Below are 14541 nucleotides of genomic sequence, written 5' to 3' on the forward strand. Positions count from 1 at the left end.
TCCTATAAAACAGCCTGAAACCAGGATTAACACCAGAATGAATAGGCGATGCCTATGTAATACTATACGTGATTCCAAATTTTGTAAGCATTATTTTCCTTCCATTCTCTCTTTTTTTTTTCCTCCCCAAGGTACCAATAAGAGATTCCAACGATAACGATGGCTCCGCCACGTACGAGTAGATGACGAAACGCGATAAGAATGGATAAGAAAAGATCCTCACGATATCTGGGCCCATGTTTCTCGAGCCTGTATCAACCTGTCATACTAATTTACTGCCTTTCTCAAGAGCACGTTTGAGCGCATGTTGTCGGTGCAACGTATGGTGCATGAAGTCAGCACGCAATGCTACCACGCACTCTGCCTGCGTCCTCCTTTTCGTCTCTTCTTGCGCATGCGCGAATTCCCGCAAGCACTGCACGCGATGCCCGCTCCAATCGTTCACTTACCTCTACGATAAGCCCATTTTATTATTATTTTTGTAACTTCTTAGCCGAGTGTGTTGTTTTCTTTTGTAGTTGACCTTGATGGTGTGTCTGTTTTGTTTCAGATCTTACGTTAGGTAAGGATCGACGTCTTTGATTTCCTGTACGTCCTCTCCTCCTTCTTCTTCCTTTTCTCTCTTTCACAGACTATCTCTTTCTCTCTCTCACTGTTATTCGTGATGTGTTTGCTGTGGTGCACCGTCTGTACTTTCACTCACCGACTCACTCACTCACTCGTTCACTCTGAGTAGAACATTTAGTCACCCTCCTCCTTGTTTGTGTATAGTGTATACGTAGAGCACGAGTAACCACACTCATATGTATGCGCTCGACAGACGTGCATCGCACAGGCCTTTCACTTACCGCGTAATACCAAGATTACGCGCCCTGGCCCGATACCTGCCGACGGCCTTTTGCGGCAAGAAAGCGGGCAAACGGGAACAGGCGCGTGGGCTTACGCGGTATCCATGTAAGTTCTGTGGAGTGCACAGCTGTCGCGCATCCGTAGTGCTAGCACTGTAGAAGTTAACCGATAAGCCTTCTTATCAGTGCCGATCAGTTTTTGTCGATGACGTCAGATACTGCTCGCGTGATTTCTCCGCTAAATGCTTGGCGCGATGTATTGACGACTCCAGTATAACAGCATAACTGTACGGAGCAGACACCGCTATTCGAGAAATGTCAGTGCCGACTAACTGATCGGAACGGGATAAGCAAAGGCTTGCACTTTTCTAGGCGTATGCGCCGCGTACAATGCGCCGCGTACCACCACGTGCAATGTTCTGGCAGCCTATAAAGCACATGTGCTCGTTGCGGGAATGGCGTTATAGAAACGCGGCGAGCAAGCTGTGAAAGCAACGCGCACAGCCGTTGACAGGCGGCTGAGTGCAGCTTACTTGAGAACCGTTACGCTTGCCAAAGGTAGCCACGACAAAGTCGAGTTCTCACTCGCAATGTCTTGAACCCAGCCATACTCTGCGACCCCCCTCCCATCTGCCGCAACAAAAGATGGAAGTAAATGAGATACAAAGTTTTCCGTGGCCATGTGTGGCGACAACTCTACGTTGTGCGGCCTTATGAAATATTTCACGCGGCATTTCGACTGGTTGCTCATCTGTATAACTTTATTTTCAGCGATCTCGACACTTAAATATCCACTCAGAAAAAAAAAAGAACTAAATATTTCACAATAGTTACCAGAAGGGAAATGTGTGTCGTAGCTCGAGCGATGTGATTAATACACAGCGCTTGCGGAATAACACGGGGTTAGCTCATCCCAGCCTTTAGGGCAGCACTTGTTTTACATGCATGCAAACTAGCTCCTCAATCGGTGCCTTCTAGAGTAACGCATTATAGTCGCACATCTCGTGTTTCTGCGCCACGTCAGAAAATTTCCGCAACGAGGCTGTTACACCTCTTCCTAATCCTCGCTTCACAGTAAGTTTGGTGCACTTTATTATTATTATTATTATTATTATTATTATTATTATTATTATTATTATTATTATTATTATTATTCGTGTGTTTCAGGAGATATTGGTGACTGTAAGTCCTGTAGGACCTTCTCTTCTTGTTGTCTGACCCAATTACTGCGATCGAAACAACGTTCCTTTTTTTATTGTTACGGTTGCTTTCCTTTTAAAATCGAAGTCGGAATTTTCTGGTGACCATGAGCTAGAGTCATTTCTTGGCAGCTCGGGGCCACTGCACACGGTATTATTATTAGTAGTAGTAATAGTATTATTATTATTATCTGCCATGTTGTATATTGTACCGCGCCGTTAATGTTACTTACATGTACTTTGATAAAATAACGCTAGCAGGCCTTATTGTCAAAAGATTTCTTACTTTATTCAAAGTTTGTAATGAACTAGTTCATGCATTCGTTTGAGGGAAATGGTTGCAATACGCGACAGTTAGTCACGATCTTTTGCGATCCCTTTCAATCCATGGTGTCATTGCCAAGACCAGCACAGGGCACTCGGCAGTTGTTCGAATCATCATTAGCATGCCTTAGGAGGAAGCTCTAGCGCGGGGTCTCTTATCCAAATACATGGGAAAGGAGAAATTGCTTTTCTCGTCAACCACTGCGCCAAGTTTGGTGAGGTTTGTTGTATTTAAAAGGTAAAATTAAGATCTAGTGCCTGTGGAAGCGCATTGTTTATTTAGGCTTTCGATATTTTACTAAAAATTGTCAGAAATTACAAATTATCAGGAAACGAAACTATTAAGTTTACAACTCTGTGAATCAGCAATAAAAACGATATCACAATTCTTTAAATTACATATAATAGTACATCTAAAACTGTCAAAATCGATATATTTTACACCGCTCTGCAATATACTGTTCTTATGTGAGTATGACTTTTGCGATACCCCTGCGAACGTTGTAACAGATTCACGTAAGCTGTAAAATTATGTATCAAATTCGTCTGCTTTAGATGTTCTAACCATACCAGTTTACAGAATGGTGATATCTGTTTTTAATGCAAAAGGACAAACTTGTAAACACTTCGCTTCCATTATTTTTTAAGCTTACAATTTAAAACAACAAGCGTGATACAGCTCAAACCCTAAATCAAAAATTCGATTAAACAGGCACTAGCATTTAACTTTTTCTCAAAAATGCAACATGTTTTAGTAAAATCGGCCCAGCGTTTATCTCAGAAAGGCATCTTTGCACTTTACGTGTATTTCAATAGACGGCATTGGAGTTGGGCCCGAGCTAAAGCTTCCTCTTAAGCTTTATAGCCATATTAAAGGTACCGTGCAAGAAAATGTGTGATTAAATAAGTATTAATTAATTAATTAATTAATTAATTAATTAATTATGCAATTAACTAATTAATTGATTGATTGATTGATTGATTGATTGATTGATTGATTGATTGATTGATTGATTGATTGATTGATTGATTGATTGATTGATTGATTGATTGATTGATTGATTGATTGATTGATTGATTGATTGATTTTGCTTATTGTGCGAATGGTCTAGGAGAGAAACGACCCCATAATATACGGCCTATGTACGTGCAGCGCTGATTGTGTACCTGTAATCTGTGCCGTTCGTCATATAACCTATGTTTTTTTTCTGACTCGAAAAACATGCACGCCTGTTATAATTTTACTCATCATCATATGCGAATATATTATACAATGTGTATATGCTGAGAAAGACTGCGGACAGGTTTCGGCAGCTTGTTAAAAAAATACACTTTTCGTAAATATCAGTTGCTGTGGCATGAATGACGCTAGAGGAATCAGCGTGGTTCAGAAGTGCGATTTCGATATTATTCTTCACTCATGGTGACCGCCTTTGGTCCTACACTCCTGAGTCCTACACTCCTACACTCAAGAGAGGGCCAACACCTTTCATTTATGGCTGTTCATACTACCCTACTGAAAAAAAAAAGAACATATTGCCATAACTCCTGTATGCAATAACTTCATATAACATACGGGAAAAATGGACTGTTTTATAAGATTCCATATGTTTCCTATCGGATTACTGAATATGGCAGTTAACAGGCATTTGATTTTTTTTTTCTATAGGGATCTGTCGAGTAAAGTTCAAAAGCGCACTTGTCAAACACCATATTGACATAAAAAAACCGAGTATCTTGTCGCATAATTAAAAACAACATTCCGCTCAAATAATATCCTACATACAGTATATGCAGGCTCATTTGCCTTTTTTTTTTCTTTACTAATATTCAAGCTCGTGAGTCCACTACACCTTTATTCTCGCTTTTCTACAGTGAGTTAGAACCCGGAGACACTGAGACACTGGGGGAAAAGCACCGCGAAAGCTAGGACATGGACTCAAGAAAAGACTGAATGACACAAGGGCTGACAATCATGGTTATCAATGTATTTATTGAAGGAGGACCTTAGATTGCCCCTAGAAGCAAGGCACATCTGCCATTTGGGTGATGCATGTGTAGCCAAGCTTCTGCAGCCCTACATGATGACTAATTGTTCTTCTATGACAGTGTTTTGTGATGGGGCTGTGTAGGCTATCTATCTGAGGATTAGCTTTCACCCCCCCCCCCCCCCTTCATGAGCACCTATCTCTTGCATGTTTTCTACGCCTTTGAATTTCTTCAATAAATCAATCCATGGTTAACGCTTGCGTGCTTTTGTCTCTTCATATGTCCGTGTACTAACTTTGGCGCTGCTTTTCTCGCCATAAATGTATACCAACTCGCTCAGCTGCCATTCCGAATAACCATTGGAATAGGTGGTGTCCAAAATATGGCGGTCATGACGTGTTTCCGGTTCCTGCAATCGCTTTTGGCGCATGCAGCCAGAAAAAAGAAAGCTTAGCCTTCGAGATCCGTTTTTGTTACTCGAGGGTAGCCGTGAATTTGGGCACAACCTATTGAGGGTTATTGTTCAGATCACGAGGAGCCGCATTGGAAGGCGGGAGGCAGAAAAAATGATAGAGAGAGAGAGAGAGAGAGAGAGAGAGAGAGACGGCTGGTGTGAAGCGGCGCTACCTGACTTTGTGCTGCCAACCCAGGACGACGTCAATGTCCTTCGTGCGGAAAAACAGCGTCAATGCCTCCGAGAATGACGTCGGTTCTCCGCCGCCACCCCACGAGGCGTCGGACCTTGGACCCCTCAGCAACGTCAGGTGAGTTTCAGTCTGTACAACTTCTTCTGTACATGCCAATGTTGAAAATTAACCTTAACTTGCCCCGTGGGACGTTCGTGAAGAGTTGACGGCGCATAATGGGGACCGTAAGATTGGAGCACAAGCGCTGTTCCGCTATATTTCATTTCATTTGGTAAAAATAAACTGAGTTCTCTTATACACAACCCACACCTTATAGCACATCGATGACAATGTACTGAGGAGCTCTCAGCAGCAAAGGTACCGTGACCTCGTGGTATTCACTTGACAGAATGCGGATCGAACAACCTAGGCTTTGTGGGAGACCCCAGGGCATTTGTATTCTTCTTGATGAAGAGCACTTATTGACTAAAGTCTGCAAAATAATATTTGAGCAAGTTAAAGAAAGCACTAAATCTGTGGGACATCAAAACACAACCATGTCGCACAAACGAGAAGAAAGGGGGTTAACCGAGGGGCCCGATTTTTATTAGTCATATCATACGAAGCCAACAAACACTGACACCAAGGACAACATAGGGGAAATTGTGCTTAATAAATGAAATAAAGAAACGATAAATTAATGGGTGGTCCACGTCCACCACCAAGGCCTGTGAGTGGTGGCGCTGGCTGACACTCCCAGGGTTCTACTAGGACACATAAATACCTGAAAAAGTGGATGGGGAAACGGCGCATCGGTAGCTCAATCGGTAGAGCATCGCACGCGAAATGCGAAGGTTGTGGGTTCGGTTCCCACCTGCGGCAAGTTTTTTTTTTTTTTCATCCACTTTAATTTCCCTTAATTTACCGATTCTTTATTTCATTTATTAAGCACAAGTAATTTCCCCTATGTTGTCCTTGGTGTCACTGTTTGTTGACTTCGTATGATATGACCATGTCGCATGCAGTAGGCTAACGGTTCATCCAAGCTAGTAGCTGTCCCCTGTTCTTGAATTCGCAGTCATGTTGAAGGGCAAACCTGGAACAGAGTTAACAGATATCACTGTAGATGAAAGCTGAAAACGTCCAAAGTTATAATTGAGCGCAGCGAAAGGTTTCATGTGGTAGATATCCGGTCTCTCAAAATACATTACAAAATTACTGATACTATATGTTGAGATTATTTGTTCCCTCTATATTTATTCCATCAGTTGGCAATGCAAGTATGTCATCGGAACACCATGATTTTATAGTGGTCCCACACGCTTTTTATCGTGCTTAAATAATTCTGGACGCGGCTTGATCTGCCTCATTGCTACAAGGTGTTACGAATCGTGTAACAGGGTCGTATCGGCTTTGAGACGGAAGGCGCTAACGCAGTCTTGCTGCGAAGTCGTTACAAAGAGTCCTTCATAGCACTGAAGATTGTTTCGCTAAAGTGACTGCTGTGAATAGGGTATGACAAATATATAGCTTGGAAGAAGTAGTCAAGCTATTAAACTGGGAAGGCTTAGGAGTACGGATCGACGGCGAATATCTCAGCAACCTTCGATTTGCAGATGACATTGTTCTGTTCAGCAACACTGGAGACGAGTTAGAACAAATGATTGAGGACCTTAAAAGAGAGAGTGTAAGAGTGGGGTTGAAGGTTAATATGGCAGAAGACAAAGATAATTATAAATAACCGTGCAAGGGAACAAGACTTCAGGACCACCAGTCAGCCTCTGGAGCCTGTGAAGGAGTACGTTTACCTATCAATTATACACATGAACCCTGACCACGAGAAGGAAATTCATAGAAGAAAAAAAATGGGTTGGAGCGCATACGACAGACATTGTGAGCTCCTGACTGGAAGCTTACCATTATAATTGAAAAGGAAGCTGTACAAACATTGCATTTTACCGGTGCCGGCATATGGCACAGAAACTTGGAGACAGGCAAAAAAGCTTGAGAACAAGTTAAGGGCCGCGCAAAGAGCGATAGAACGAAAAATGCTAGGCGTAACGTTAAGAGACAGAAAGAGAGCGGTTTGGATCAGAGAGCAAACGGGTATAGCCGATATTCTAATTGACATTCAGAGAAAAAAATGGAGCTGGGCAGGTCCTGTAATGCGCAGGTTAGATAACCTGTGGACAATTAGGCTTACAGAATGGGTGCCAAGAGAAGGGAAGCGCAGTCGAAGATAGCAAAAGACTAAGTGGGGCTATTAAATTAAGAAATTCGTGGGCGCTGGTTGGAATATATTGGCGCAGCACAGGGGTAATTGGATATCGCATGGAGAGGCCTTCGTCCTGCAATAGACACAATATATAATGATGATCGAATGCGCTGGAGCAGGGAGCCAAAATTATCTACATTGCAATATCATTTCGCTTAGGTGAGCATAATGTCAATTCTCTGGGTTTTTTGTTCGTTTTTTTTTTTGTTTTTTTTTACTAGCGTAACAATAGCGACTGCGTGCGCCTAGCTGTCACATTAGGAGTGGCGCTTAGGTAGTATTCGCCGAAAAGGTTGAAATATTCACTACATTATGCATAGTGAGAGCAAAGGGAAGTCAGGGAGGTTAATCAGGTTGCCCCTGGTTTGCTGCCCTGCATTTGGGAAGTGGGAGGAGAGTAGGAAAGGAAGTAAGAGCGGGACAAGGAAAATAATAACTAGTGATGCAAGCGCTCACATGCGCAACAGTGCTCACCGCGCAATTAAAGGTTGTCGCACCCAGCCTAGTTGCCTTTAAAAAGCGCAACAATGCTCCGTTAAATTTCTGTGCGAATGAACTGTCTATCTCCATGGTACCAATATGCATGGTCATGCGAATCTCTACAAGGTGCCTTTACATCCGTACAATTTATCTCAGTATGTCTCTCCCACGAACAGTCGCTAGTGAAAAGTTTCCAGGAAACAACGTGTGGCAAACGCGTTGACTTTCAAACATCTGGCGGGGGCTCCTGAGTTCATTTTGGCATTTGAAAGCCTCGAATGGTGAGCAATAGTGTCCATTTCTCTCTTCAGAAGCTTATAGCTCTTAAAATCCAGTACAAGACCCACTACAGAGCACAAAGTCAGCGTGTTCGTGCACGCTGCGGCCCGGAAACATTTAACCAAGACTGTACATCTACGCACTTGCATGCGAAGTCAAAGATTATTGGTGGCATTTCGCTAGCGGTAAGGAGGATGGCACCTCCCTGTGTGCAGTATAGTAGTTGAAAGCGTCGGGAGAGAAAACTGAGAATCAACACGAATGCGAATACCCGACAGAACGAACGCCGCTTCTGATGTCTTACTGCCTTGCGCTCAATTTAGAGGTCGCTCACTCGAGAGGGGTAGATGGCCACTCTCTTTATGTTTAAACCCTTATCAGTTTTGGGCCAAAACGTCGCCCCTAGATAGTGCTTTGTACAGCTAGGGCTAAATGTCAGCCAACACTTTTTTTTAGCATCGGTGGTAGCGATGCAATAAAAGATAAAAATAAGTAGATCGCCTTCGTTGGAGCGCCGTTAAATGGACTGTGGCTTCGGACAGAGCAGGAGTACACGATGGGCGCTCTGCAAAACCGGAACAAAAGAGCTTTATTTCAACCCGCAACAACGGTGCAGCATTCCGAGAGCTATAGGGTCGCTTTCACGAAAACCTCTTATACGCCATAGAATCATTCGTAAGAGGAAATTCCAGCCACTCCTCATGCTGGACATATTTGTGAAGGATGGTCGGCCAAGGGCAGAGAGCACTTCCGAACGAAAAGTTCTCGCAATTCGTCCCTATGACTGCAGTCAGGCTATCAGGTCCTGAGTCGGTCAAGGTTACACATTCAGGATCACGTGTTCATGCCGCCAAGTTCGACGTCTTCATTCGCAACGTGCACTACAACAGTCGGCCGTCGTTTATCGCCGCTGAACATGACGTCAGGAAATTCTGAGAGCTGATAAGTTGAACCAACAACATTACTCGGTCTAATTTGCGCTATAGGTAATAATAAAGAAGCATGAACTGAACGCAAAAAAAGAAAGCCGCGAACACACACTCATAAATGGACCTGGAAGTGTTTTCTTTTATTTCTTTTTCACTGGAGGCTTCCGTGTCTCTGACACTGCGTAAGTTTTTTTTTTTTAGGTACATAATTTAACCGCTCTCCACTTCCTACCGCTTGATGTTAACATTGGAAGTTTGCTATTCAGCTTTACAAACTATATACTTCCTTATTTTCTGTAAATGTAAGAAACAACTCTTACCGTTATGTGCACCGTCCTATTAATATTCAGTCACTGTTCGCTTCTTTTTCGGCGTCCGCCCCTGTGTAAGTCATCCCCTTTTTCTGTAGACAACTTAGACAAAATGCGTTCGCGCGCAACGGCCAGCTTCGACTGTTTCATCTTCGGTATAATGGCGGCTGTCCAGCGAACGGGGGTGGAACGGTGGCGACTGAGGCACCACATGTACAAGTGGGCCGCGATTGGCCGACACCCGTTCCAGCTTTTTACCGTGGTGCACTGTATTCGCGACGCGGAGTACGGAACTGTTCGGTTATACGGAGAATGAACTTTCGAGAGCCTTGCTTCTTCTCCTGTCTTGACTTTTAAAACTCGCCGCCTCTAAGAGAGAGAGGGGGGACCTCGCACCGGGAACTCTGACAATAGATGCAGCTTTAAGTTGAACGGGATATTACAAGTGCACTTCTATAGGCCTTCGCTTTAAAAGCTAGACGCCGTATCGCGCAATTGATCTGCCGTGCGATTCTCCGTCTCAAGCGAGCGCTGACGGGAGTGTTCAAGAGAATAGAGACGATGCTCTTTACGTTCGAACCTTAAAGCTACAGGCCTTTGTTTTGCTGTTTGTTTGTTTGTTTGTTTGTTTGTTTGTTTGTTTATCTGATAGATGTTTCAGTGTGTAGAGTTTTAGCGTTATCGGTCACTCGCATGCATGTTCCGCAACGCGCAGTGAGTGCGCGGAAATCTGTTCTGAACCGTCGTCTGCGATAGAGGGCGTTTGGCGTTTGCGATGTTCAATTGTCATTTATGGCTTGTGAAACGTTAACGTCCTTCGCATTTGATATATATGCCCCAAGAGCAGACGATTTATGCGTTTCGTTAAGTACATCGCCGTCTCTTGGAACTCTCAGACACTATCAGCCGGAAAGTTAGGAAACATATACATCTTGCGAATAATTTTGTCGACTGAAGCGATACCCTGACGAAGCCACATCTCTTAACTCACTTCGCGCCCAACTTCAACTTTCCTTCTCGTCTTTCCGTCCTATTACTCAATGACTTGGTCGTACCTCCATTAGCGAGAGAGAAAGTGTTTATTCTTTCTTCTTTCTTCTTCATTCTGTGAGCGGCTAAGTAAGCGTAAACTTTGTTTGTTTCTTGTCATTCAACCCGAAGGAAATCAGACTCGACTCTATTAAAGGGGGATTGTAAATCGCTGCTCATTAACCGTAAATTTTGTTTCGCGTTCCGCATGGGGCGATCCCCGTTTTTTTTCCCCTCGTAATTGCGAAACAAAACAAATGATTTTGTATACGAAGGAAACCGTTTCAACATCACGTGCTGCTTCGCTGGTTTTTTCAGGCGAAGCGGTACAGCTATTAAGTCTCACGTGCCTTCCTGTTTTCCTTTTCTCTTCACTTTTTTTTGTGTGCTTTCATTACGAGCCTGCTCCTTACCAAGCTCGGGGCTACCTAGGCAGAGCAGCAGTTCACGGTGCCATTCTTGACTTCGTATTTTTGCCAATCTTGGCCCGACGCTAACAACTTAATCTCAGTAGATTAGCATAGCGAATGACCGGGGAGAGCCTGGAAGCGGCGCTTCCAAGTTGGGACACTGGAAGCACGTCTTTCTTGCATTTTGGGCTTCACTCTTGCTGCGCCTCTTAGCGTTCAAGATCATGGAAGGCTCGCAGACTGTTCCGTGGCGAATGGTGTAGATTATGCAGCAGGCAGTAATTACGTTCTGGAAAGAGCAATAGAAGAGAGAGAGTGAGAGAGATAGTAGATGGAGCCAATAGGAAGTTACGTCACGATTCGCCAAGCAGGTGCATGCTGGAGGGATGGTCGGTTTGCTTTCTTCGGATGGTAATGTGTTCGATTTAATAAATAAGTGATCCTTTACCGAGAAAGTAGATGGTGGCCTTTTGCAATCCGTTTTTCCTCTAGGTGGAAGTAAGCACACAGGCGCGCCACCTTGAGCGATTGCGCAAGCTCCTTGTCCATAATGGAGTGGAACAAAGTCTATACAACTCAGTGCAGTGGTCAGCCCTCCTTTTCGCGTTCTGTCGCAATGCCGGGGATACCTAGAGAAACAGTAAATTGTCATTTCATACGCAACGCCTATCCCGAAGGTACCCCCTGCCTGATTTCTCAAAAGCGAAGACGCACCTATTTACCTATTATTTACATATATCGCAGTTCTTTCCTGGCCCAAAACTTATGCTTCCTGCACCGGAGGTGACATATACGCAGTCGATGTTGTTGTTTATTCATTCTTTTTTTTTCCCCCTCCGAAGTGGCTCGAAACAGTCTCGGCATTCCAGACCTATGGGTTATGACCTTCCTGCGTTCGATCGTTCTGTGCTCTCCGTTCCCCAAATGTCGTGCAACGTGAAGCGACGAGTGGCTACCGCAACGTGCATGAAGCCAGACATAGTTAAGCATGCAGTACGGACTATGAATTTCATCGCTTTCTTTTCGACCTCTATTTATGCTTGCAGCGGAACTTCACGATGAAGGAAAGCGCATGTTCTCGCAAAGTGTTGCGACCTTTTGTAGGTGACAAAGCCACCGCCCATTCAACGAGCCGTTTCCGTCAGAGTGTCGTTTCTAAATGAAGGTTCGCAAAAAACTCCGTTATTATGCGACCACCCGAAAACCACTTTCGATTTGTCTTCGCAGGCTTAACGGGCTGCTTCGAAACTTCACTGCGTACGTGAAGCTCGAGTGCCTGTTCCACTGTAGTTGCAATAGCACGAACACGCGCATTGCAGGTTCGCCGTGTTCGGACTGGGTTCCAGCGCGTACCCCAACTTCTGCGCGTACGGCAAGTACGTCGACAAGATACTGGGAGACCTGGGCGGGGAGCGCATCTGCAAGTTGGCCACCGGAGACGAACTGCGCGGGCAGGAACAGTCCTTCCGAGTGTGGGCCAAGACTGTCTTCGAGGTATGCTGCTGCTGCCGTTCACACGCGTTTCCATTGCTCATAGTGTCGAAACCTGCACCCTTCCCCGTAGCCGTCGCACACGCCCGAGAAATTCTTGCGCCGCGGCTCTTTTTCTAATAGTCCGAGTATTCCAGTTCAGGTACGGCGTTCACTGTGGCGGCGCGTAGAAGTGACGATGTTGAAAAAAAAAAAAGTGCTTACGTTGTTCGACGAGTGAGTGATCGTGGTTGAAGCTTTTCGTATCGCATCTCGCCTACACTCGAGTCGTGTCTTGCCTTCCGCTGTCGCTACAGTTTACGCATGGCACATTTATTGACAGTGAGCCGAGTTAGCGACAACTCTAGGAGGCGTACTGTTAATCCCTAAACAAGGGCGACACAATACCCTCGAATGCGAAGATAATAGTTCCTTCGTGTGTCAAACACTAAATACCTGCATGGCTCGTGAACTAATACTTCACCATCACCGCCGTTAAAGCTATTGTCTTTCTCGCATGGTCCCGGCTCTTTCTTGCACAATGCCGGCGGTATTTGGCAGTGAAGTTCTTCGAGCTTACAGATGCACGCCGCGCTTGTGCTCGCAGCAAGCGTGCGATGTGTTCTGCGTGGGCGACGACATCGGGCCCATTGAGATGACACCCTCGATGGAGGAGAACATCGCCTGGTCGCCGGACAAAGTGCGCCTTTTCCAGAAAGCCGCCGACAAGAACCCGCCCCTGGGCTTCGGTGAGTGATATATAATCTGTTCTTTTTTTTTCGTGCCTTCCTTCGTGTTGTTGAATATAAAGGAAGTTCATGTAGTGTTTGCATGCGCTACTTATACGCTATATAACGTCTAACAGGATCTATTCGGATTTATTTATAAGCGGAATCAACTTATAGGAGCATCACCGAGTGCCGGACTCGCTTTTTGCCTTTTGTGTGCAGTATAGGACGGGAAACGCTTCGACACTGTGCCACGGCTATCGCCCGAAGTGGTCGACAAATTGACCGGCTCAATTGACTCGCAAGAGAGAAAAAGAAGAAACGCCAAGGAATGTAAAGGCACCAAAAATAGTGATTGAGTTCAGCATTCACTGCTTCCTCTTCATCACATTACAGCATATCGTTGGGCCCGAACAATACACGCGCCGCGGCGGTAATGTGAATGTTCCGCGAGGCTTGTTTAATTTCATCGCGACGTTCTTGGTAGGGTCCGTGTTTGACGATATGCGCTCCGTATCGATTCAGTGGAGCTCCGTTCAACCTAGCCAACCAGTTTCAATCAGTAGGAAATGTTATGCGCACGAGCGTCACTGCCTCGAGGAAGTTTGCCGTGGCTGCGTGGGCTATTTGCGCGAGATGAATATGGAAACGGTAGATCAGAGTGAAAAACCGGGAACTCTTGTCTCCCGGATACAACTCTAACCAATTGGCATTCTGAAACTCTCTGGGAGATGCGTGCTTCACCGAGGCGTTGGCTCCGCCCACTACGCACCGTGTCAGCTACCGGCAAACAGAACGCGTCTTGTTTTGCATTCTTGTTGTGCACGCTTCTGAATTGTACGCCGCTCGCCGCAGGTCTGTCAAAGGGTTCCAGTCGAAAAGTCGTCGCGAGCAGGCTGGTGTCCAGGAAAGTTCTGCAGTGGGACAAGGAAGACGACAAGTGAGTTTGAACATGCGCCTTTTATCCGCGACATTTGTTTCATAGATGTTGGTTATTATTATTTCTTTAGATTTAAAGAAACTGGGCCCGTATTACGCAACAGTTCTTTTCGTTTTCCATTATCCTTGCCGTTTCGGCTTTGCTTCGAACGAAGCCGCAATATCGACCAGTCGGTGACTCAGCGGGATGATGATATGAAATGAGTAACATCAAATGAAAATAATCCTAGAGCGTACGGGGTGTCCTTTCTTTTTTTTCAATTTTTTAGAGCACAGCTTTTAGGTGCCCGTTCCTGCGGCTAGCGTCGGAGTCAGCGGCGTCGGCGGCGTAAGCGAGCGAACTCGCTCAGCGAAAGTTGAAAGAGCGAACGCGTAGCGGGAGATGAAAGACGCGAGCCGCGAACAGCGGAAACCAATGAGAGCGACTCATTTAGTCACGTGCGCGCGGGAAACTGGCATCATGCGGACCCGCCCGACCGCTCGTTGCTCCCGTCAACTCTCGCTCGCGCTTGTTTGGTTAGCTTGCTTTGGTCTCGATCGCGCTTGTTTCGATTGTCATGGCTTGCGATTGTTTTGTAATTTGATTGCATGGGCGGCGCGAATTGTGTAGTACTTTGTAGAAGTCACGCGGAACCAGCGATTACACTGGAGCCTTCGACGAGTCATGTGTAAAAACCGACGCGCTTGACCCGCAAATCAGATTTT

The 14541-nt window shown here is 45.2% G+C and overlaps 1 protein-coding gene across 1 annotated transcript in view; it reads left to right on the top strand.

Moving 5' to 3' along the window:
- Nucleotides 1-14541, top strand: part of Nos (Nitric oxide synthase) — a 446097-nt gene that overhangs the window by 384637 nt on the left and 46919 nt on the right. The window contains exons 15-18 of the mRNA XM_065451990.1: nucleotides 5011-5124; nucleotides 12019-12193; nucleotides 12777-12918; nucleotides 13753-13837. Coding sequence (XP_065308062.1) covers nucleotides 5011-5124; nucleotides 12019-12193; nucleotides 12777-12918; nucleotides 13753-13837 — 516 coding nt within the window. The remainder of the gene's footprint in view (nucleotides 1-5010; nucleotides 5125-12018; nucleotides 12194-12776; nucleotides 12919-13752; nucleotides 13838-14541) is intronic.

This window comes from Dermacentor albipictus, chromosome 2 (genome assembly GCF_038994185.2).
Source record: "Dermacentor albipictus isolate Rhodes 1998 colony chromosome 2, USDA_Dalb.pri_finalv2, whole genome shotgun sequence".
Lineage (NCBI taxonomy): Eukaryota > Metazoa > Arthropoda > Arachnida > Ixodida > Ixodidae > Dermacentor > Dermacentor albipictus.